Source organism: Phodopus roborovskii, unplaced genomic scaffold (genome assembly GCF_943737965.1).
Source record: "Phodopus roborovskii unplaced genomic scaffold, PHOROB, whole genome shotgun sequence".
Classification (NCBI taxonomy): domain Eukaryota; kingdom Metazoa; phylum Chordata; class Mammalia; order Rodentia; family Cricetidae; genus Phodopus; species Phodopus roborovskii.
Window position 1 is genome coordinate 1,401,522 of NW_026126627.1, and position 25,466 is coordinate 1,426,987.

Sequence of the window (25,466 nt, forward strand, 5' to 3'; positions counted from 1 at the left end):
ATAGTCCTTTTTAAAAAGAGGAATGGATTTTCTATGGCAGATGTTTTTGACAGTACCTAACTTCAGATTAGAATTTGTTGAAATAAGCTAACTAAAGAGACACTGCTTAACATTTCATCTCTAAACACCTAGACACATTTTATTTTTCATGATTTTTAGAATTGTCTATATGTCAGAAGTCAAAGAAAAGTTAAGTATTAGGGGAAGGATATTATACTTACTAAAAGTATCAAGGAAGGTCCAATGGCAAAGCAAAGTTTTCTTTAGTGGGTTTGGTTGAAAAAATTCTAAGAGAAATTATGGCATGATTTTAAATGTATGATCCAGTTTTGTAGATCTATGTTCTATGGCCCAGGTGTTGGTTGGGTGTCCCCAAGGGGCTTACTGTGTTTGGAGGCTTGGTATCTCTGGGGTGGCACTACTGGTTGCTAAGCAACTTTGAAAGGTGGAACCTGTGGAGGCTCCTCAGGCCCCTGGAGACATTTTCACAAGAGGGAGAGTTTGACCAACACACTGTGTGCTCCTGTTGGCACATGTAATTGTTTGTTCTTGACACTGTGTTGTTGTTCACTGTGAAGCTATGAAGCCAAGTGAGTATCTCATGCCACAGAGTGTGAACTGTGTGATAGGACTTTTGAACTTTCAAAAATATGTGTCAAGTAAATTCTTTCTTTTTCAAGAAGTAGCCAGCATCATGTATTTCATTATAGTGACACAAAGCCAAGATACAGTACAAAAAGCAAATGGTGAGATTTCCTTGATATCTTTAATTAAGATAATCTTTCTTCAGGAAGATATAAAGCAAAGCTGAGGGCACTTTTAATCCTATGCCTTGACTTACTAATAGATCACGGAAACTCTATTAATAGAAATTATATTTCATAATGGCATATTATCAGAAATTAACAAAAGTAATTTCCCCTGCTGAACTTCTTGGGCTAAATTCTCCCAGATGATTTTCAATAATTAAAGTCCCAAGAATAGCAGTTCCCCAGTGCTTTTGGAAGTACCCACTATGGCAAATTAGAGACCATTTCTGATCCACAGGTTAAAATATTGACAATACTTATTACTATTAGAAGAAAGCTTATATGCTTAGATCTTGCCAAGTTCAGCAAAAAACACTGACAATGATTAGTTGGGCTGATGAAAACCAATCAATACCATTTCCCACACTTCACTTCTGTAACGCTTCACGGAATTACAGGTGATTAACTGCAGAAGAATATGTCAGCAGTAAAAATTAGTGTTATCTGTGGCCCATGTTTATTGGCAATTTAATTCTTATAAGTCAAATTATTTTGACTTAATGTGATTGTAAATTATATTAAAACCACACAAACCAGAACCAAAGTATTCATTAAGATGTAAAGGTGCAATATCCATGATGAATGAACCTTCATTTAGATTTATCCTTTGTTAGAAGTTAACTGTGTTACCTACAGTTATATGTGTGTATAATTGAAAATGGGAGAATGTTTCTTCATCGTGGGTAATGGAGGTCTCAGCTGGGGAATATTGAGCTTTCAGTATTCCTGGTTTTGGATGAAAAGTGAGTCTGAAGAAGATCTTGTGGCCTGGTCAGGAATCTGTGAAGTATCTAGCCACTACGAAATCCAAGGAGCAACAACTCTTCTAACCACTCCTAGCCTGTTGTGTGGCTACTTCTGTGTTGGACACAAGCATAGCCATCTTGAATCAAGTGTGACAGGAAAGTAGGGTAGGGACTGAGCTCCAGTTTAGCATATGAAGAAAAGTCATGGCAGAGATAGAAAACTCCACCCACCATGGCCGCTGAGTAGCAGAGCATAAGCAAAAATAGCCATTTATACAAGTGACCCCAGTCTGACAGCTGGGGAACCAGAATAGAACTGAAACAGGACTCCTGAATGTGAGTGTCAGTTGGGAGGCCAGAGCAGTCAGTCTATGGGATCTCTGGCAGTGGAACCAGTATTTATCCCTAGTGCATGGACTTTGGGAGCCCATTCCCTATGGAGGGATACTCGCTCAGCCTATGCCCTTCCCCAAATGATGTGACAGACTTTGATGATCTCTCATGGGATGCCTCATCCTCCCTGGTGAGTGGAAGAGGGGTGGGATGGAGGTGGTGGTGGGGGACATGGGAGGATGGAAGGGATTGAGAACTTGGATTGGTATGGAAAATAAGATTGTTTTTAATTTAAATAAAAAAATTCCCTTGGAAAGGAAGAGGGAAAACAGCTCAGCTCATAGCCTTCATGAGGTCCAGTTCCATAGACCTTGGAAAGGTGATGGCAGAGAGGTAGTCTTCAGTAGCATAGCTCCCTGAAAGATGCTTACAGGATCCACAGTGGTGCAATGTTTTGTGAGTTGCCCTGATGTGGATAACTTTTCAGTGGTGTAACTGCCAGTAAGTTGCTCAGGAAACTTCCTGGTGGTGTAGCAGCCTCTGAGTCACCCATGCACCTGTAAATAACTCCACTTGATTCACTGGTACATTAATCTGGGCTTTGCTGGAATCCTTTCTTTGGTTTGTCCTCACCTTTCCTATCTAGGGTGAACAGATCCATCTTTGAAATTCTTCCAAAGAATATTCAGGTGCTATACCTCCTCCCCAACACACACACACACACACACACACACACACACACACACACACACACACACAAACACACAGACACACACACTCACACACACAGGCACACACACAGACACACACACACAGACACTCACATACACACTCACCCTTACACACACTCACACATACCCACACTCACACACTCACACACACACAGGTACACACACAGACACACACTCACATACACACTCACCCTTACACACACTCACACATACCCACACTCACACCCACACACACACACACACTCACTCACACACACACACACACACACACACACACACACACACACACACACACTTCTATGCACACTCCCCAACTGGGATCCTCTCTATAAAGACAAAGGACAGTCCTACATCTCTAGTGCTTCCCTCCACTCCCACTGCATTTACTGATCTGGATCAGAAGTTCTATTTCTTAGCAGGCACACTGGACAGTGCTGATCCTTGACATTTAAGGCTGTGAGCCTATTGAGTTTCCTCTGTGACAATTGAGGGAAGGGATCTACAGAGTGAAAGAGAAGGAGATAGTGGGGTAGTGGTGGCACCAGCCTTTAATCCCAGCACTCGGGTGGCAGAGGTAGGTGGATCTCTGTGAGAAAAACCTACCCTCTGGGAAATCAGTTTTTCAATCTGAATTATAAAGTTTGAGGTTTAAGGAAGTAGTTTTGGATTATTTTCTCTATGCCAAAGTAGATGATTGCACACCAACCCATCTAATAGGAGAAATAGAGAAAACAGAATTCTGTGACCAGGTTGTCTGGAATGCAAAATGAATGATGTATAAAACTGAGATGCTGCAACACAAACAGGTGTGTAGCTGATGCCAAGCTTCCACAATTCCAGCAATTCCAGAAGCTGGATCTTACTAAAGCCAAAGAACAATTTTAAAACTAACTCTTTTAATAACTTCTGTACTCAGTGATGGCACTAGTTTTGTTTCTTAAAAGTTTATAGTAAAAACAATACAAAACCTCAAACCAAGAATATGTTTGAGACAACTGATTTGAATGAAGTTAATATAAAAGAGAGAGATACTATATGGCAAAGTATTTTGCCAAACTCTGCATATGCATGCTAGTCTTTTCCTTTAATGGAAAGGAGATTAATAGGACCGGGAGAAAGGGCTGTTAGGGCTGGGGTGGGGGAGGCAGAGAGCATCCATCATTTCCAGGGACACTAAATCATTGCTGTGATAGGATGCATTGTTGACAGTTGCTCTTTCATAATTCCTATTAATTGCGATCTGTAATTCAATAATCACTTAGAGATTGAAGGCTAAAACTAAGTTTCCTTCTGATTAAAGGAAATGAGATACTAAATCAGTCTCCAGACTGATAGAAATTACCTTCGGGTGTGGCTCCAGATTGAGCCCATCTATTGTTTTCAGTGTCCATTACAGCCATCAGTTCTAGATGTAAGTGACATATATTAGAAATTAAGGCCTTGAAAACAGCAGGTGCTATGGAATGGTTTCCACAGGCACACATGCCATCAGTCTTTCCAGAGACCTTTAACTGTACCACAAATTAAATTTGTTTCAGAAACTTGCAATGTCCAGGTGTTTGGCCAGACTCTGGATCTAGAACTCGGGCATCAGTTGCAGGAAACTCCAGGAGGCAACAGAACTTGATACAGTGAAGTAAAGCCCAGCCAGTGAGTTTCCAAATAAACTGCATGTATCACTTTGGCTTAAAATTGGTGGTGTGAAATGCACTTTATTTTTTACTTCTTCTATTTTTTGTAGCCAACTGTTCATCTGCTTCCCTTTAAAAAAGACAATCAAATGTATAGACTGGTTAATTAAGACTTTGTGGTAGCCACCTTTGGAGTGGTATCTCAGTTCACAGGGACTTCTACAGCTTTCTTCCCTCATCCACAGAAGAAGTCCTGCCTCAAACTTCACCAGCTGTTATCCTGAGCTGCATTTCTGAATTGAAAATGAAAGCCAATATTTCTATATGGTTGGTTATGGGAGAGGAGTGTCCTGGCTTGAGGACTTTGTAATTAAGAGTTATGAGGAGAGCTTCAGAGAGCAAGAAGAGACAGAGGAGAGGCAGAGATAACCTTTGGTTGGTTTTTGTCTGCCTGACACCCCCCCTTTCATTAACAGCAGCCTTTCTCCTTAGGGACTCTCTTACCCTCATCCCATGGGCCCTGTGAAAAATGGACAAGCAGGCTTGCTAGTGACATTGGTTGATATCATCAGGGGTCTGAAGACAACTCCTGGTGGTTCAAAGTTCTTATGTCCCTGAACAACAAATTTCGAAGAGACACAGTTGTAACAGGAGGGAAGATTTGTTAGAAAAAGATTCACTTCCAGGGAGAAAGAAGGCTGGGACAGAGAGAGTGTAGCAGAGCAAGGGTCTGCTGTAGAGTCAGGGCATGCTTTTGGCCCATTTGTACAGCATGGGATTCTTGGCATTGGGCATCTTGGGCTCCTAGTGCAGACTGTCTGGCCCAAGCTCTACATTTGGACCTGTAAACTTCATGTGTTACATATCTCACTGACATCTTAAACCCTCACCCAGGGGCATGCATTTTGGTATTATAATGAGCCAGAGTACTTCATAGATCTTGGAATGCCACCATGCATAGTCAGGTGCCTGATCATTTGAATCTGGGCTGCAAGTATGTTCCTAGGTTTCCTTTTGCTAGTTTGGGCTTCACATATGTCAACTGTATAAGACTTCTTACCCTGCCTCATTGATTTCTTGATCCTTAAGCATAAACCCGAGACAGGAAAAGGTACCACTGCCATTGTGATAACCAACTGTCATGAGAAATGGACAGTGGCTGCAGCTCCAGGATCACATGACAGCTACCACGACTCCCACCCTGATCCCCAGCGTGCTTGTCCAGTCATTCTTTGCATCTGAGCTGTGGGCTGTCTATTTTTACAAAGGATCCTAGCAGAGTTTTCCATTGTTCTTGGGGTCTCACCTTAAATCTGCCTGGAAACTGGGAAGCAACCTGTTTTGGGAAAGATGGGACATTCTTGCATCCTTACCCGCCTCCCTATTTAGCAGCTTATGTTTCTGACGTAACTGCGAGTCCTAACTAAAAAAACTGTTCAACAACATGGTCTATTCTGTAGATGGCCTAGAGACTGTTTAAAGTAGGGGCAAGGCTTTTTAACCCCCATTTAAATCTTCAAGCTCTTAATCAAGACAACTCCAATTTACATGGGTATGGTGGCTCATGCCTCAACCCCAGCACTCTGGAGGCACTGAGGGGTGGATCTCTGTGAGTTTGGGGATAGCCTGGTCTACATAGCGAGAGTTCCAAGCCAGTCAAGAGGGCTACATAGTGAGATCCTGTCTCAAAATATAGAATAAAACACCCCCCAAAACAAACTGTAAATCTTTTGTAATTTTGCCTGCTCAATGAATCCTCCTTTTATTCATTTTCATTTTGTAAACATGAAGATATTTGAGAGACATTCATAACAAAGGTATAATTTGAGAAAAAGGATTAAAAGCTTATCATGCACAAACATGGCTTTAAATAATGTATGATCCTTTGAACAAGAGCCCAATCTGCTTATGGAAAAAGTTCCTATTTCCTCTATCGGGCAACATTAAATGAAACCAGAGCACTGCTGTTAAATCCAACCACACACCAATAATTTTTCCTTTCTAATAGTACCTTTTCTTATTAAAAAAACCTCTATGGAAAAACAACACATGCCTGTGAATAAGAACTTCCCCAGCTCAGTCTTAATGCTCTTGGCACATGATTCAAGGCCAGCTACCTGGATGCAGAACACGCACACTTCTTGCCTTGGGATGCAAGCAGAGCTGCTCTGATGTTACCTTAAAGATAAGAAAAAGCCATCCAGTCTCTCTAGGCACAGGTCACAGAAGCAGCAAGGGAGGCATGAAAGGGTGTTCAGATGGCAATTCCTTCTTACATCTGGATCCATAGAGCTTGAGTATTAGAATTCAAAGTTAAGTGGTAAAGAGGAGTAAAAGCAACTGCGGTGCTGAGCAGTCTAATCTTAACAGCGCTGTGATCTCTGCAAGTGCTCACTCAAGGCACTGGACTGAGAAGACAGAATAGCTCACACCCAAAAACCTAGGCACAAAAATCCAACTCGTTCATGTTTCCTAAGAGTCTAAAGGAATGGGAAGTGGCCTGGGAATAATCTGGTAAAGACAACAGGGAGGAAAAAAGAGGAAGTGGTCTCTTGACCACTATACTTTATTTTTAATACAAACAAGCTATAAAATGTTTCAGACATCTTTAAACAAGAATACACCTTTTGTAGTGTATCAAGCCATCATGTATCAGAGATTAACACTGGAAAAATCTGAACAAGTAATCATTAATTTGCTTATATAACATAATGACACTTAGACGTTGGGAATGAACAACTAAGAGCAAATTCAGGACCTAAGATCTGTGGTCTGATTTAATTCCATCACAAGTTTCAAAGCCACACACACAGCTACAAAGAGAACGCTGGCATTCTTAACATTGAACACCATTTACAAAGCACTTCTCCAATCCTTTTGACTCTTTGGGCCCACCTGCACAACACACAGGTCACGGTGCCCATTGTGGTTGTCATGTTGCTGTCATGTTCCATCCACTGTGGCTGCTTTCTGCCCTGGGGGTGGGAGCTACACCAGCTCGTAGTATTTCCCAGTCTGAGGGTCAAAGTAGCAGTTGAGGCATGGGTCATACAACAAAGTCAGTAACTCCTCATCTTCTTCTGCACTCAGGGCCTCTTCACCTGTAGGTCAAGGTGACAGATACGTCAGCTATTGGCCTGGCACGGATTCCTAAAGTGTCACCTCGGAAGGGAGGCAGAGTAAGGATTACTATTGCTCAAGAAATTTTCTCTATGCAGGCATCGGTTAGGTTGGGAAGGATGGACAGGGTAGGTACATGAGTGGTGTACATTTGAGAAGCAATGTCAGGTACTCAAAGGGTCAGCTCCACAATGAAGGATAAAAAGCAAACTGGCAGCTGGGATGATGACTCAGTGGTTAAAAACACACTGGCTGCTTTTCCAGAGGACCCAGATTTGATTTCCAGCACCTACATGACAGCTTGAACTTTTAGTCTCAGGGTACCCAGCACCCATTTATGGCCTCCTTGGGTACTGTATACATGGTACATAAACATACAAGCAGGTAAAACACTCTTATACATAAAAAGAATAAAACAACAACAACAAGAAAAACGTCAAGCAAAACTAAAATGGCATAGAGAAGAGTCTGAAGGAAAAAGAATAAAATGGCAGAGTCAAAGGACATGTGCTGGGATCATGAAATGCTGGATGATATCCAAAATTCATTTACTACAGTTCTAAAGTCCTATATGTGTCAGAGCTGTGTCTAATGCAGAGAAGTATGAGTCCAGGTCAAAAGAGAGAGTCTTTACTCATTTTGTTTCAAAAAGCCTACCAGAGAACTATGTATTTAAATGCTGCTATTTGTAAAGCTACGATCCATAGCACACAAAACACAAGCGATAGACTGTCATTTCCTTTGTGGTAGGAAGGTATAAGCTTGATGGGGATATAGATGATAGTTTGAGCAGAGGGAACATTGCCTAAATCATTAGCAGTTTCCAATAAGTAGTATACAATTAAAAATGTCTTACAAGAATCCTTTGTGTGCTCAATATTGTAAAGGACTTTGGCATTTGGAAGAGAGTCCTATGTCCTTCAGACAGTCTGTGTCTTCACTTCTGAGAAGGGTGAGGTAAGGCTCAGAGAAAAGGAGGCGGTTAGACACTTTGTCTTTGTTGGCTTAGCCAACTAAGGACAAGTGGGCGCGAGCTCCTCATACAAAGGGCTTTAGCAGTGAGCATGAGAGAAAGATTTGCAAGTGACAGAGGTTCAGTAAAAACCGTGCATGGTTCATGGGTGTGAACATGTTTGAGTGTGTGTGTGTGTGTGTGTGTGTGTGTGTGTGTGTGTGTGTGTGTGTACATGGTCAAAGGTAAGTGTCTGGTGTCGTGCTAAACTGCTCTCCATCTTAGTTTTGGAGACACAGTAATGTCCTCCTTAAAAATACAATACAATACAATACAATACAATACAATACAATACAATACACAAAGCTCACCATCCTAAATGTTACAGCTCATAGTACAATCAGGTGGTGGTGGTGGTGGTGGGGCTTGCATGTTAGCCAGCTAGATCAGAGTGAGCTGTCACAATCACTATCAGGGCATTGGCAAACTGGAGTTAGGTCCATGGGTATGTGCCCACATGAGAAGCAAGCCTTTGAAGCCACTTCATAGCTCATCCTTCTTGTTACTATCTGGACTATTTAACATAACCCTTCCTAGAGCCAAACCCTGAGTGGGGTGCTAGGCACACAAAGATAAGAAACAGGTTTGTTTGTTGGGGAACATTATTTTAAGGTATGTGACTTTTGCTTATGCTGCATTTGTTTAACTCTGTGAAGCTGTGATTCTTTATCTAAAACACCTGATGATTTAATAGAGAGCTAACTGGCCAATAGCAAGGCAGGAGCAAGGATAGGCAGGGCTGGCAAGCAGAGAATAGGAGGAGAAACAAGGAAGAAGAGAGAAATGAGAGAGGAGAGGAGGATATCAGGGCCAGCCAGCCACAGAGTAGGAAAATAGAGAAGAAAGATAAAAGCCCAAAGAGAAAACATAGTTGGGATAATTTAAGAAAAGATGGCTAGAAACAAGCCAAGCTAAGGCCTGACATTCATGACTAAGAATAAGCCTCCATGTGTGATTTACTTGGGAGCAGGTCCTGCTAAAAGGATAAAGAGCCAAAAGAGTAAGAGCAAAAACATTCACTATTTGTTCTTAGGGAATATAGTAAACATGTGATGGCTTGGTTCTTTTGAGGTGAAATCTGCAAAAATTGGGGCCAAGAGGAATGGATGCTTCAGCCCTGCTGGTTGGTGTTTTGTTGGCTCAGCCAGATGCTCTGGAAGGCACTTTCTCTAGTGCCCTCCATAAACAATCATGACAGCATAGAGGAGGCAGGGGTTCCTTAGGGTTTCTGTTTTGCAGATGAGGAAGTCAAGGCCTGCAAAAGGAAATAGCTCACCTGAGGTTGCCTGGTAGCGATTCAGAGGTGGAGCTTGGAGCAGAGTCAAGTTACGAGGCTTAAGCTCAGCATTCCTTCTCTTATACCCTTGAGAAATTAATAGGCTACTAATCTGAACTTGTTCCTGTTCCCTGGGTTCCTACTTAGTTACACAAACCAAAAACCCAGCTCAGTGTATAAACAGACAAACAGGACCTGAGTCCTGCTGTTGAGAAACTGCCTAAGCATCCTTGAATTGCCTTCCACTCCCACAGTTATCTTCTTGGTCTAGCTTTCAAGGAATGACACATGTCAAAGTTTCCTCATTCTCTTGCCCTTACTTGAGCCTCCTGGGCTTCAGATTAGTGGTGATCAGCATATGAGTTCTCTCTGCTCAAATAAACTCTTTAAAATCTTAATGTGCCCAAATTTAGCTTTTAACACCATGCCTGATATTTTTGTGAAGGGTGTGGAATCACACATTTAATTGGGAATTTAAACATGAGATAGACTAGAAAAATGTAAAGGTGTCCTATATTTTCAAATATTAAATTTATAAGCAGAAGAAACTTGACTTCTCATATTTTAGAACCTACTGGTGAATATGATGAAGTCTATTGGGAGGCCAGGGGTAATGAGTTCCATAGGCCCAAAGGAAAAGAGCAAGCTTGGTGATGGGGGCATTAGTCCTTCCTGCAATTAAAAATGAGGGTGGTGTAGGCATGAGGAGTTTAGAGGATTTGGTGGGGTCCCAGGATGAGGCAAGAAGGCTTGAGACTTCTATTTTGACTCAGAACAAAGAGGGATTCTATTAGCATAGAACTGCCCAGTAAATGGAAATGTGCTCTAGAGAGGGTGAAGGCCAGGGCAATACTCGTAGAGGATTTTGTAGAAGCTCTAAATAGCATGAAGGACCACATCCAGTGACTCCTCTGTTAAGCTTCTGTAACCTTGGACTACAAGGGTTTATATCCTTCAAGTGTTCAGGACTTTGCTATCAACCACATTGGATTAACAGTAGCAGCTAACCTGTATACTTGGCACAATTTTTAATAAACAGGAGATCTGAGAAGAAATGTTGCCTTCCCTTTATCTCTTCTGTTGCCTTAAGGACAGTCTCTAGGGTTCTGTTTCTGTCCAACTTTCTTGTGCTGAGTTGCTTTCCAACGGATGTGACTTACCCATACAAACAAAGCAGCTGCAGAAGGTTAACAAGGAGTTAACTGGGCACTGTTCCTCCAGAAGGGCTAAAAATACCTGATTTCCAAATTTCAAATTCCAGCATGCCTGAATGGTGTCTAGACACAAGTTCATTTGCCTCTTCCATGTTTGCTATCTGGCTTTGGGGGGGGGGGTGGTTAAGTTGAATGTGATGATGTACATAGCACATAGTAGTTGGTCAGTAAATGGCAGTTATTACTATTTATGGTACTAATGTGATAAATCATGAACTATAAGCTGTACATTTTTAGAATTTGTAAGTTTCAACACAGCCATAATCACAAACCAAAGGCTTTGTAGAGGTAGGGAATAAGACATTTAGACAATGTGGAAATGGCTCAATATCCCATTTCTACCTTACAGAAGCTGAGACACTTGGGAAAATTCATTGCTGAGCCTCAGTTTTGTGTGAATTGGGATATTAATAGAACCTACATCTTTCCAGTGGGGATAGGGTGACATTATAGTCAGCAGACAGCGAATTCTCAACAAATGCTATAAACCTTGTGTTGGGTAGTTTTATCCAGTTGATATAAACTAGAGTCATGTGGGAAGAGGGAACCTCAATTGAGAAAATGCCCCCACCAGACTGGCCTGTGGGCAAGCCTGTAGTGCTCTTCCTGACTGATGACAGGAAGGGTCCAGCTCACTGTGGGCAGTGCCGCCCTTGGCCTGGTGGTCCTGGTGCTATAACAAAGCAGGCTGAGCAAGCTGTGGGAGCAAGCCATAAGCACCTCTCTTCATGCCTCTAGGTTCCTGACCTGACTTACCTCCACACCCTTTCCCTTGGTCATAGTCTTTGTCATAACAGCAGACATCTAACTAAGACACTTGTCATTATGGGGAACACAGGCTGTCTGAGTTGGACATGCAAAGGTATATTCCTTATAGCTTACCTGGGCCCCCAAATTGCATCTGCTTGAGTTTTACTACTGACAAGAGAAAAACAGTACAGTGGGTTTGAATGAAATAAAAAGTTCCCTATTAGTTTATATAGGACACTAGGACAAATTCATCTCTGATTAAAAGTTCTTAGACCAAAAATAATTTGCTTTATAGAGGAAAACTAATTTTTCTATCACATATAATATGAAAGTCATAAGTCACAAGGTTAATGATGAATCATGAGTGCTTGTGGGTCTGTCATTTAATTTCTGGTTTTTACTAATGCATTGATTAGACCAACCTTGAGCACAAGAGAACAGTGGTCTGTGTAGGTGTTCAGTGTATTCTGTGCTTGCACTAAGAGCAGTAACAAAGTAAACTGGAAAACTCAATACATTTTACAACCAGCTGGGGATCTTTCAAGATGGAAACAGCCACTGTGGTGGGCTGTGGGTCTTATCACCCCACTGTAGAGCGATCTAGGTGGGTCTGATTCATTAGCAGAGCTCTTCACATATAATGCAGACAAACCAAAGCAGCAACTGCTAAAGGAATGCATTCATCTTGACATATCTAAACTCAGAATGGGAGCTTCATGCATTAGAATCGTGGGGCTAACATAGTTTTGTGAGTTTTAGTACCAAAGCTTTAAATGGATGAATTTAAAAACTACCAACAATGTTATTTGTTCAAAAATTCAGTGTATAATTTTACACTGAAATAAGTACTTTAAACTTACATTAAAGGTTTTGTTTTCATTGTAATTTAATTTCTCAGGCCTCCAACTTAATCATTTTGCCATAGGAAGCTCTGCATAATGAAATTATAGTATCATTAAGCAATTGCCACTATGATGTCAAGTGTTCAAGGAATGTTTTGGAAGGTAATTATCCTGCATGGGTATGGGGTAATTTTCAATTATATTCTCAAATACTGCAAAGTTTTAAAAATTTCCCCCTTAAAATGCTAAATTGCTCTATTTAAAGGCTGGATATAGAAACTCCAAAAGGACAAATTAACAAATAAACTCATTTTCTGCTACCAGGCTCAGAGCATCTGGACAGGCGTCCAAATTACATTTTTACTCTTCTCCCTATAACAAAGCAATTTCTACTGAAATAAAATACCTTTCAGATAATAATCTATGTACAAACTTTCAGCTTCATCTACTTTGAAATTGGTTAGCAGCAATAACAGAAGAAAACCTAGCAGAGTCAGACAGAATGCAACAATATTGGATGCTCTCCTTCAGTCAGATCAGTTCGGGTAAATAACCCTTCCAGTTCATCTTTGAGAGGCAATTAATACAACTGTTTAATTATCTATATTTAATGCATTTTAACTGTGGATAATGAAAAACCTGTATGTGCAAGTTAAGACTTAATGCTTGAAAATAAATGAAGGGCACCACTTTATCAGATTTAAAATCTTGGAATCAAGACACTCTATTTGACTTTCGATTTTCTGATGCTGCCTCTAGAATTAAAAAGAATGCATTTTACCTTCTATAGATCCTAAGGAATGACTGACTGTATTTTTATGTGCATACTAATATACTATTGTTTAAGTGAGTCACTGTGAGGCAGTCACTGAGAATCAATACAGATGACATTTGAGATAAGATTCTGCATAGCACCAGTTGCCTGGAGAGTCTTGTTACCAGCATCCTCCAGAGAGGGAGAAATTCAAGCACACTAGCATCTGAGAGGTCTACTGTGAACCACTTGATTTTTGTTTGTCTTCAGCAAACAGGCACTTTCCAAGTGGAGGAAGACAGAAGACTAGGGTGGAGCTGAAATGATGGAAAGCCTCTTCTACTAGAAAGCTGTGTTGCTTTTGGAAGGTAAATCATATACCAGGAGCCACTGGGAATGAAACATCATCTGTGTCGATGAGTGAGACTGTTTTATTTGGGAGATGTCATTTAAGGGTCACACTTAGGACCTGGCTGCTTATTTTGGGGGTTATTGCAACTTTATACATTCAAGGTTGTCTCTATTATAATTCCAAATGTGACTTATCACATGTGAGGGAGGCTCCTAGCCATACCACTGTAGCCTCCAGAGCCCACATGAGCATGACTTCTGGTCAGGTGCCAGCACCGAACTAACTGTGCATTCCCTTCTCAGCAAGGGAAGCTGGATTTCTATGCTGGGCCATCATCCTTCCTGGAAAGCATGTGGTACGCCTAAGTAGGGATGGCTCTAGAAGAAGACTAGAACTTTAGAGTAGGCAAAGCAACATATTTATGTTTCTATTAGAGAGCAGACTTGTATTCCCGAAGGGTGGGCACCTCTTAACAGTAGTGAGCATGTTGCTGGACCAGAACCTCTGAGATCTACAGCGAAAGCCCTGGGTCCTGAAAGTGATTCAGAGAATATATCTCTCCACCTCAAGCTTAAGTTGGGAATAAATTGTAATAGGTTGGCCCACAGAAGTGACAGGGACACAGCCTTTTAGAATGTGCTAGAAAACCATGAATCATTTTATATGCTGGGAGTTGAGTTGGGGGTCTAAAAAGGGTACTAAGAGGGCTATTGAGAACTGGAGGGATAGCTCAGCTAGCAAAATGCTTGCCTGGTAGGCATGAAGACTTAAGTTTCATTCCCAGACTCCATCATCTCAGTATTTGAGAGGAAGATATGAAGAACCTGGGACCTGATGGCCAGGTTAGACTATGTGGCAAGATGAAAAACATCTCAATAAACAAGGTTGATGATTCCTGAGGCACAAGACCCAAGGATGACCTCTGACCTCACCCTCACAACCATGAAGAGAACTACTGAATTCAGAAAGTCTCACAGGAAGGACCTTACTAGATTAAAAGCTATCAGAGTGAATCTGTCACTTGTGTGGTTTTTCTAACCTCAACAGATATTCTGTGGTAGGTGCCACAGAGTGCAGTAAGCTGCAGATGGTCAGGCCTATGGCACTGGGTTCCTTCACACATGGCTGTGTGAGACAGGCTACTCTCTGACCTCACTATCAAGTAGAACATATTGTCCTACTGGGCAGTGTAGGTTAACACAGAAAATCTACAGCATTCAGGGAAAGCAGCGATACCTCATTAAGCTTCTATTATAGCTCACTGATTCTTTTGTTTCCCAGTTTTCTCAAAGAGTGTTGCCCCTGACAAGTCACCCACATCTGGTGGATGTCTAAGAATATTTAGGCACCATAAACTGGCCTTAGTGGGAAAAAAAAGGACACAAAGTTGGGTGGGAAGGGAGGTGGGGAGGTAGTCTGGGAGGAGTTGTGGGAGGGAGGGTGAATATGACCCAACCTCATTGTATAAAATTCTCAAAGACTTATAAAAAACAAAGAGTATTCCACCCCCCCCCCCCAGACAGAGTACATTTGTGATTCTGGAATTGAAAATAAGGTCAATTAAGGTTTAAGAAAAAAGATAGGGGTTTTGTTATACAGACCGGGCTCTGGGCTGTGATTATAGGTGTGTTGCCAGCCACCACATCTGTAATCTTCTTTGGATTGTAAATGAATCCTAAGAAAATCCACAGGCTAGCTCAAATTCCCTGTATCTCTCATGGACCAGACACTCATCTACTTAGCAGAACTTTCTGGAGTGTTCACTATGTCCTGACATTGCTGTAGGCACCAGATACCACTGATGTTCAGTGAAGCGGACCTCTTAGACCCAGACCATTAAATGTGAAGTTATCATGTGGCTGTAAACAGAGGAACTGTGAATGGGCACTTCTGTTAATGCAAACTAGGCAGCCACATACCATCTTCTGTCTGTCTGGCTATAGGGAGTGGTGAGAATTCTGTGAATTCTTTACTAGTAATTTGGATGTTGCATATAAAAAGCATTTGCTGCCTATTTGTATCTTGGAGACAGATAGATGTTCTTAAAGGAACAGCCCGTGTGACACTGCTGTAAAGAACATGCAGGAGTGTTATTTCTTTGAGACTCTGACTATGCCAAAAACTCCTTGGAAGGCCTTTGTTTCTCCTAATTCTTGTGAATTGCCGAGAGGTCTACAGGGTGAAGAAAGAACTGATTATTATTCCATGTTGGAGCTGGTAGGCATGAATAATTTAAGGGTCATATCTGTAAAGGAACAAATGTCAAAAACAAATTGACAACCATTCTTCCAGCAAAGTATGGTTCATTTTCAAAAGGTCAGCTCAGTAGTTTTTTTGAGTGAGTTCTGAAATCTTCACTTCCCATTTTACATTTCACACAGGCTCTGAGCGAACACTTTTTAAGTAAGTGTTAAGGGCACTTGTGCTTGTGGTAATTGATATTCCATAAGTGTATTATAGCCTAGGAGGAATCATGAAGAACCAAACAGTTGTCCTTCAGTCCATGCCAGTAGTCAGAACAGAACTCTGTGAGCACAACACTGTTTTTCCAGGTGCATGGCTCACTTAAGGTGGAGGTTATGTCCTGGAGACGTTCAGGCTGGGCAGGAACTGGCTGGGACAGACTCCTACTGAATAAGGCAGAGGCAGTAACCTTGTGTTTCAGGGCTAGAAGTAGTTCATGCATTTCCTTTGAATGCCTTGGGTAAGTTTTTTAAAATTACATGTTAGTCAGGTCATTATGCTGTTTACCTCAAGCTGCTCCAATTATATTGGTCTTCCTTCGGGGAAGGAGGTGAGGTGGTCCAATGCATTGCTGCACAGCCTGAGAGAACTATATGGAAGATGGGGGTGATAAAAGTGCTCATACTTTAGAGGCTACACATGAAGGATTGGGACATGAAAAGATAGATCACTTGGGTAGGTAGGATCAACATAGTAAAAATGGCAATCTTGCCAAAAACAATCTACAGATTCAATGCAATCCCCATCAAAATCCTGGCACAATTCTTTACAGATCTTAAAAGAACAATACTCAACTTTATATGGAAAATTAAAAGACCCAAAACAACCCTGTACAATAAAGGAACTTCTGGGGGGCATTATCATCCCTGACTTTAAACTCTATTATAGGGCTATAGTAGTAAAAGCAACTTGGTATTGGCACAAAAATAGATAGGTAGACCAATGGAATTGAATTGAAAACCCTGATATTAATTCACACATGTATGAATACCTGATTTTTGACAAATGGAATCATTTTGTCAAAATGATTTTATACAATGGAAAAAAGAATGCATCTTCAACAAATGGTGCTGGCATAACTGGATGCTAAACTATAGAAGACTGAAGATAGATCCATATCTATCGTCATACACAACACTCAAGTCCAAATGGATCAAAGACCTCAACCTAAACCCAGCTGCACTGATCTTCTTAGAAGAGAAAGTGAAAGGTACCCTTGAAGGAATCAGTTCAGGATACTGATTCTTGAACATAACACCAGTAGCACAGACACTGAGATCGACAATTAATAAATGGGACCTCCTCAAACTGAGAAGCTTTTGTAAGTCAAAGGACACAGTCAACAAGACAAAATGGCAGCTCACAGAATGGGAAAAGATATTCACCAACCCCACATCTGGCAGAGGGCTGATTTCCAAAATATACAAAGAACTTAAGAAGCCAGTTACCAAAACACAAAATAATCCAATTGAAAAGTGGGGTAGAGAATTAAATAGAGAATTCTCAATAGAAGAATCTAAAATGGCTGAAAGACACTTAAGAAAGTACACAACATCATTAGTCATCAGGGAAATGAAAATCAAAACAACTACGAGATACCATCTTACTCCTGTCAGAATGGCTAAAATCAAAAACACCAAAGACAGTTTATGCTGGAGAGGATGTGGAGAAAAGGGCACACTCCTCCACTGCTGGTGGGAGTGCAAACTTGTATAGGTACTTTGGAAATCAGTGTGGCAGTTCCTCAGGAAAATGGGAATTAGTCTACTTCAAGATCCAGCAATTCCACTCTTAGGCACCCAAAAGATGCACATTCATACAAAAAGGGCATTTGTTCAACTATGTTCATAGAAGCATTATTTATAATAGCCAGAACCTGGAAGCAACCTAGATGCCCCTCAACAGAAGAATGGATAGAGAAAATGCAGTATATTTACACAATGGAGTACTACTCAGCAGAAAACCACAACGTAATCCTGAAATTTGGAGGGAAATGGCTGGAACTAGAAGAAACCATCCCGAGTGAGGTAACTCAGTCACAAAAAGACAAGCACAGTATGTATTTACTCATATATGGATTCTAGACATAGAGCAAAGGATCACCAGCCTACAATCCAAACCACTAGAAAAGCTAGGAAACAAGGATGACTCTAAGAGAGACATACATGGTCCCCTGGAGAAGAGAAAAGGGACAAGATCTTCTGAGCAAATTGGGAGCATGGAGGGAGGGAGAGGGAGTTAGGAGAAAGAGAAGGGGAGTAGAGGAGGGGAGAGGTGGGCATGAGGGAACAGGAAGATTGAGACAGGGAAAGCATAGAGGAGAACAAGAAAAGAGATACCATAATAGAGGAAGCCATTATAGATTTAAGGAGAAATCTGGCACCAGGGAAATGTCCAGAGATCTACAAAGATGAACCCAATGGTGGAGAGGCTACTTTAAATGCCCTTCTCTGATAATGAGATTGATGACTACCTTATATGCCATCCAGTAGCTGATGGAAGCAGAAGCAGACACCTAAAGCTAAGCATTGAGCCAAACTCCTGGAATCTAGTTACAGGGAGGAAGTAGTGATGAGCAAAGGGGTCAAGACCAAGCTGGAGAAACCCACAGAATCAGCTGACCTGAACAAGGGGCAGCTCATGTACCCCAGCCTGATAGCTGGGAACCAGCATAGGACCAACTCAGACCCCTGAATGTGGTGTTAGTTAGGAGGACTGGGCAGCCATGGGGCCTCAGGTAGTGGATCAGTATTTATCCCTGGTATCATATCGTAATGGACTTTGGGAGCCAATCCCACATAGAAGGATACTTTCTCAGCCTGGGCACATGAGGGAGGGCCTAGGCCCTGCTCCAAATGATATGACAGACTTTGAAGACTCCCCATGGAAGGCCTCACCCTTCCTGGGGAGCAGGTTTGGTGGGGGTGGTAGGGGAGGATGAGTAGGGAACTGTGATTGACATGTAAAACAGCCTTGTTTCAAATTTAAATAAAAAACAATCAAGAAGAAAAGAAAAGAAAAGATAAATCACTCATTAGGTGTTATTTTTGTCCCAGAAGTGTCAAGAAGTATGATACCTTTCTTTTCTCCCTGGTTCCAATTAAAAAACAAAACAAAACAAAACAAAACAAAAAAACCCCCAAAGAACAAAACAAACAAACAAACAAACAAAAAAAACCCAAAAAAACAAAAAACCAAAAAACCAAAACCAAAACACACAGTTATAGAGCATACAGTGGTTTATCAGAAAGATGCTGAGTTGGAGAAAGCCCCGTTCTAGCAAGGGCTGTGACTGGAAATTTGATGTTTGGTCAGTCAGTTACCTAGTGAGGCAAACAATGGGCTAAACCGAACCAGTTTATTGATTTGTCAGAGCAGGGTAGGACTTCGAGACACCCATTCTCCCCTGATCTCTTTTCTATATGAGGTTCCCTATAAGATTATCTTTTGAAGTGAGTTCTCATTGCCTACAAATGAATAGTAAAGGCCACTGCTTCGTGTTTAACTTTCAGAAATCTTCCAAATGTATAAAACCTGGAGACGAGGAAGGAAATCCAGGGTTACATTTCTGTGAACTGCTCTACTGAGAATTTGGAGAACCCAATACATGACAGAAACTTCCCAGGAACCTGGGTCCTCAAGTCAGCAAACTGGCAGTCTCTGCTCATACACACTAAGGCTACTTGGGAAGAAGAAGAAGAGATAAATAAACAGATGAAGAATTGATAGAGGAGAGGGAGGGGGAGGGGAGAGACAGGGAGGAAAGAGAGTGAGAGAGAGAGAAGGAAAGAGGATGAGACAGGGAGAGGGAAGAGGGAGAGAGAGAGAGAAGGAAACAGGGCAAGAGATGGAGAGAGAGAGAGAGAGAGAGAGAGAGAGAGAGAGAGAGAGAGAGAGAGAGGACAAGCACAGTGAACGGGGCACTGACCATCTCCATAGGATTCTGGCCATAAAGTGGCAGGTGGCAGGTCACATGCAGAGGCCTGGCTGTAGAGGTTTGGTCCTTGGGGTCCATCCAGCCTTGCCCTAGGTCTCATCAACTGTGGTTAGCCATTTTGAACAAGGGGTGGGAGAGTGGGCAGGTCCAAGGCTGACACAGTAGCCAGAAGACTCATTCGCCTTGTTCTCTCTGTATGTCATTAAGCACATAGTGATTTAGCCCTGGAGATCTATCGATCTTTCTCCTTCCTTCCTTCCTTCCTTCCTTCCTTCCTTCCTTCCTTCCTTCCTCCCTTCCTTCCTTCCTTTTTTCCTTCCTTCTTCTTTCCTTTCCTTCCTTTCTTTTCCTGATAGAGCAGGAACTCTCAATAGCAAAAAAATGTTTTTCTTGATTTCTTCTCCATGATGGCGGTATGAGGGCTAAATGCTAAATACAATGACTCAGCATAGGAATGGCAACAGAAACCCAGGATGAATTCCACATGACTGCAACCATGCCTCCTTCCTCTTCTGATGATATGAACTGGAAACCTGAACATTATTTTTCTTTGACAAATATTTTATAGGATTGGATGGAAACCCTATCTCAGTGTACCAGTTAAGTACAGGTTGTGCCAGGCTGCCTAAAATCTCGTCATTACCTTGGGATATTAAACAAACATGAAACAGTGGTTTTGATGGTGCTGATTAACTACAAACCACTCAAGCATATCAGAAAGGAGACGGTGAACAAATAGGAGACAATAGCTCCCATGAGAAGGGCAGTGATGATGGAGACAGAGGGTGGCAGGCAGGAGTGCTTGCCCTTGATCTGGTTAACTCTGGCCAGCATGTTGCTACCGCTCCCTGAATTTGTGAAATTGTCCTCAGTGAAAGTTCTGTTTACCTTCAGCATTACGTAGCTGCCACTGCCAGAACTGAGCTGTGTCGTGGTGACCTGAAGACACGGTTCCAGCCACTCATATCACACACACACACACACACACACACACACACACACACACACACACACACATATATGCCAGTGCCTTTGCTCAAGGACCATGCTTCTAGTCCCTGTGGTTTATTCTGGACACTTAACATAACATATTATTTGTTCCCTCACAGCAAGGTCTCCTTCTGACAGCCAAGATTCTATTTTTCTGTCATAAGTAATTATAAATATACACCTCTAAAAAGTTTCCCAATTTGAGGGGCATAATCTATTTCAGACAGTAAATCACAGAGACATCTCCATCCCTTGGGCAGCTGGAAAGTACAAGTTAGATATATGAGCTCTCACACTGAATTTTCCACACCTGAGGAAAAACGGATGCGCTACTTCCTCCCCGGGGCAGCTGGGAGAGGGGGGATGGCACTTTTGTTGGAGCAATTTATATTAGTTTCACCTAAAAAAACGTTAGATGCAGTGTTCTTCCATCTTCAAAATTCAACTCAGAAAACTGTCCCAGAGAGTCTTCTTGGAGGTCATCTGTCACTCCAACTCTGCACTTGAGTGAACTAGTGTTCCCTTCCACCCCAGCCACACTATTCACTGTTTTCACTGGAGAGTCTTTTTGTTTCCACGTTTTGAGGCAGAGTCTTATGTAGTACAGGCTAGCCTGAAACCAGCTGAGGATAATTGTGACCTCCTGACCCTGTCTGTGCTTCACGAGACACGTAGGTGCGTGTCCCCATGCTAGGTTTGATGCATGCTAAGCAGACACCTTGACAAATGACTTTCTTCTCCAGTCTGGAGAGTCTCCAGTGTCCCTTTTCTATCCCTTCCTGACACCCAGGCTCCCTCCTCCTAACTAAAGCCCAGTGGTTCATCTTCATGACTTCCCCATCACAGAGGGGACTTTCCAGTTTCCTACAGTGAGCACACTGTTCATAGGTATGTCTTGGTCTCACTTTAGTGAAAGGCTGCATCTCCAATTTAAGGCAAACACATACAGGCAAAGTTACTTTACAATGGGGTCATGCAGTGATACAGAAAAATGCAGTGACTCTGCTGTGTGAATGTCACAGAGTGTGTTCATTTATGCAAGCTAAGATGGCTCGACTCTGTCACCTGATGTGTCTCCTGGTGGGATCAAGAAACTGTTAACAGAAGCTATATGAAGCTACTGGTATAGCATGGCATGCTATTTTACAGTAAACACACTTTAGTGGACTGGAGAATACGCTAAACCAATGATTAAAAGTATAGTACAGCAAATACACAAGCCAGTGTCCTGCATTGTATACTGTGAGTGATTACATGTGCCCTACTTTTAACCACGTGTGGTCTTGTGGGTTCTTTATATTAGCAACTCATAAATCATAAATCGTAGGTGATGTCTTGTTACGATGTATGGTGATGATGTGAGGTGATGACAGGACATCAGGAAGTAGGAATTTCCAAGTTCCATTGTAACTTTTTCAGACCAGTGTCATATGTGTGAGGGCCACTCCTGACTAAAATGCCATCACACAACGCACGGCTGTACCCTAGCATCCTGAGAAGCATGGACTGCACTACTATGATACCAGCTGCTGGTGATTGGCAGTCACTGTTCTAAGTGCTTCAAATATTGAACCTTACAAGAAAGTAGCACGTGGGGCCGGGCAGGCACTGTGGAGCAGGCAACTACAATTCACGGTGGCCACATGTGGGAAGTGCTATAGCTGGAAATCAGATGGGGCTGATGTAGGCATCAATGTACACCTGATGCTTTCAATGTACATTGCCCTTGGGTGAACCTTCTGAACAGGGCTATTCCTCTCTGCAACCTACTTAGAAACAGACTGCATAAAAGATGAGGAACGGGCGACCTCAGTTTTGATGTGCAAGTCTATATGGTCACTATGAAAGCAGCAGTGTCTCAGGGTGGCTGATTATTCTCTATCTGTAGCAAATTACCTTTGTATTTTTATGCATAGCATGTCTGGCACGCTTACCTTGCACGCTCGCACTCGCAGAGGACTCTAGAGGCTGCTCTACTGGCTGCTGGCTGGGAGGGACAATTGGTGGGCTCAGCATGGTCAACCAGTCTCTAAGGGGAAAAGGAGGCAGGTGAGCAATGCAACTGTAGCCCCACATATGCACTCCAAGTTTCCCGTTGGTTTTCACGTCTCTGGGCTTTACAAAGAAACACTTGTCTTCTTTCATGTTTCATTAAGGAAAAGTTGAGAAATTAATAGTTCTGTGACGAGGTTAATAAGAAACTGATCATTTAACCAATGAGTTGCTAGAGTAAATCCACAAGCTAAATGGTAACCATTTCGCCTCATATCAGTTGGGTATCCAATACCAAATGGTCAGCCCTGAAAACACACATAACATTATACATACTAAATAGGTCATATTTAAGAATATGTATGTATGTATGTATATATGTATGTATGTAACAGCAATTAATGCAAAAAGAGGCCATGCATTTGAAAAAGAGCCAGGAGAGGTATATGGGAGGGTTTGGAGGTAGGTAGGGAAGAGGGAAATGAGTTACACTATAGGGTAGAAAATGTAGTATTTATACTATAAAGATTATTTGTGGGGGTATGATGAGCATGTGGAGCTCAGAGGACAACCTGAGTTCTCTTCTTCCCTGCTGTGGGTCCTGGGATCAACCTCACATCCTCAGGCTTGATGGCAAGCACCTTTACCCACTAAAGCACTTCACCATCCTCCAATACACTTTTTCCCCATAAGGAAACTTTTCAGCAAACCAGAAGAGATATAGCAGAGATGATGCTCTTTCTGATCTTGGCTGAGAAAGTTTGACACAATCATGTGTGATGTGCTGTGGATGACAGTGTTCTTCACATGAGTTGAGCAGAAGTTAGCCTTGGATCTGATGTGGAACTACCTTTATTTCCTTTCCTCAGCCTTCTCTCTCATAGTGTCCCATCCTGTTGCCACTCCCCCCACCTCCCCACCCCAACAGATACCTGGGCAAGTACAATTCAAGTGGTGCTGTTTAGAAGGCATGAGTCAAATGCTTCTTATCCCTAACCCTGCTCCTGAGCGGCTTAAGTGGAAGTGGGCAGGCTGGGATACAGACAGGATCTTCCAATGTCAATGCTATTTATTGCATGGATATTAGCAGCCTATATTGTTTACCCCTTTCTTCTAAACAGGAGATGTTCTATGACAATGTTTTCTTTCTAAATTTCTGTATTTTGTACTTTCTTTAATCTACAATGGGAAGCAGTTCTAATCAGGAGCTCAACAGCATCAGTTCTCAGGACAGTGCCAGATCCATTTTTCTTACAGTAAGAAAGGCCAAATCACTGAATGCTGCTCAGCTTGACCTGTAGGAAGGAGAAAGATGGTAATGTTTCTGCGTTTTGCTTACAGATGTAGACTAAGTCCATTTGGCATGGATCTGGTACAGAGTTATTACTCAGTAAATCTCAGTTGTGATACTCTGATCAAGGGAGCCCATGCTGTGGCCTGACCTACTGTGACAAACCAAGGTGGGGACATGGTCTTGCTGGAATTAAACCAGTAAGGGATGCTGAATGCTCATTGGATAACATAGTGGAGGCTTCTCTTCTGCAAGCCACTTATTCTCCCAGTATACAGGCATTTTAATGTAAAAATTACTCAGTTCCTACTTGGAATTTCTTAAGAGACTTTCAATCATGACTTACAGTTATCCCTAGACTTTGGTTGCTGAAATGAGCGAGGTGAGCATGCTGTGTAATTGAATTTCATACTAACACATTAAGGGCATCAGAAAGGATTTGTCACAGACATTCAAACTAACAGGACATTTTCTGATAAGTAGCTTTTATTAAGTCCATTTAATTATAGCAGACCAAAAAATTCCTGTACTATAGAAAATCATGAGGTCATATACAAAGTACCAGCCCAGGGACCTCATTTCTTAATGAAAGTGTTGAAAAACAGGTGAGCAGGAGAAAAGAATGGTATTATCTGAAAAACCTCTTCCCATTTCTAACCAGGGACGACTCTTCACAGGGTGTGTGTGTGTGAGTGTGTGTGAGTGTGTGTAAGTGTGTGAGTATGTGTGTGAGAGTGTGTGTGAATTGTGTGTGTGAGTGTGTGTTGTATATGTGTGTGTGAGTTGTGTGTGTGTATGTGTGTGTGTGAGGTGTGTGTGTATGTGTGGGTGTGTGTGAATGTGTATGTGTGTGAGTGTGTGTTGTATATGTGAGTGTGAGTTGTGTGTGAGTATATGTGTGTGTGTGAGTGTGTGGTGTGTGTGAGTATGTGAGTGTGTGTGAGTGTGTGTGTATGAGTGTGTGTGAGTGTGTGTGAGTGTGTATGTGTGAGTGTGTGAGTATGTGAGTGTGTGTGTGGTGAGTGTGTGTATGAATTTGTGTGAGTATGTGAGTGTGTATGTGAGTGTGTGTGTGAGTGAGTGTGTGTATGAGTGTGAGCGTGTGTATGAGTGTATGAGTGAGTGTGTGTATGAGTGTGTGTGAGTGTGTATGAGTGTGTGTGTGTATGAGTGTGAGCGTGTGTATGAGTGTATGAGTGAGTGTGTGTGAATGTGTGAGTGTGTGTGAGTGAGTGTGTGTATGAGTGTGAGCGTGTGTATGAGTGTGTGTATGAGTGTGTGTGAGTGTGTGTATGAGTGTATGAGTGTGTGAGTGTGTGTGAGTGAGTGTGAGTGTGTGTGTGAGTGAGTGTGTGAGTGTGTGTGACCTATTCTTGGTCTAGGAAATCCAGGCAGCATGAGTGTGGCCCTTGTTTGAATGTTGGGCAAATGACTTGATGTTA

At 42.0% G+C, this 25,466-nt stretch overlaps 2 protein-coding genes across 4 annotated transcripts in view; both read right to left on the reverse strand.

Annotated features, from left to right (window-relative positions):
• Positions 1-25,466, reverse strand: part of Fam107a (family with sequence similarity 107 member A) — a 243,880-nt gene that overhangs the window by 160,294 nt on the left and 58,120 nt on the right. The gene's annotated exons all lie outside the window — the stretch shown is intronic.
• Cfap20dc (CFAP20 domain containing) overlaps positions 6,782-25,466 on the reverse strand; it is a 251,621-nt gene continuing 232,936 nt past the window's right edge. For 2 of the 3 annotated variants that reach the window (XM_051206686.1, XM_051206685.1), the window contains 2 exons: positions 22,676-22,770; positions 6,782-7,351 (listed from right to left, as the gene is read on the reverse strand). In XM_051206686.1, coding sequence (XP_051062643.1) covers positions 7,239-7,351; positions 22,676-22,770 — 208 coding nt within the window. In that variant the 3' untranslated portion in view covers positions 6,782-7,238. The remainder of the gene's footprint in view (positions 7,352-22,675; positions 22,771-25,466) is intronic. The other variant, XM_051206687.1, reaches the window with a different exon arrangement.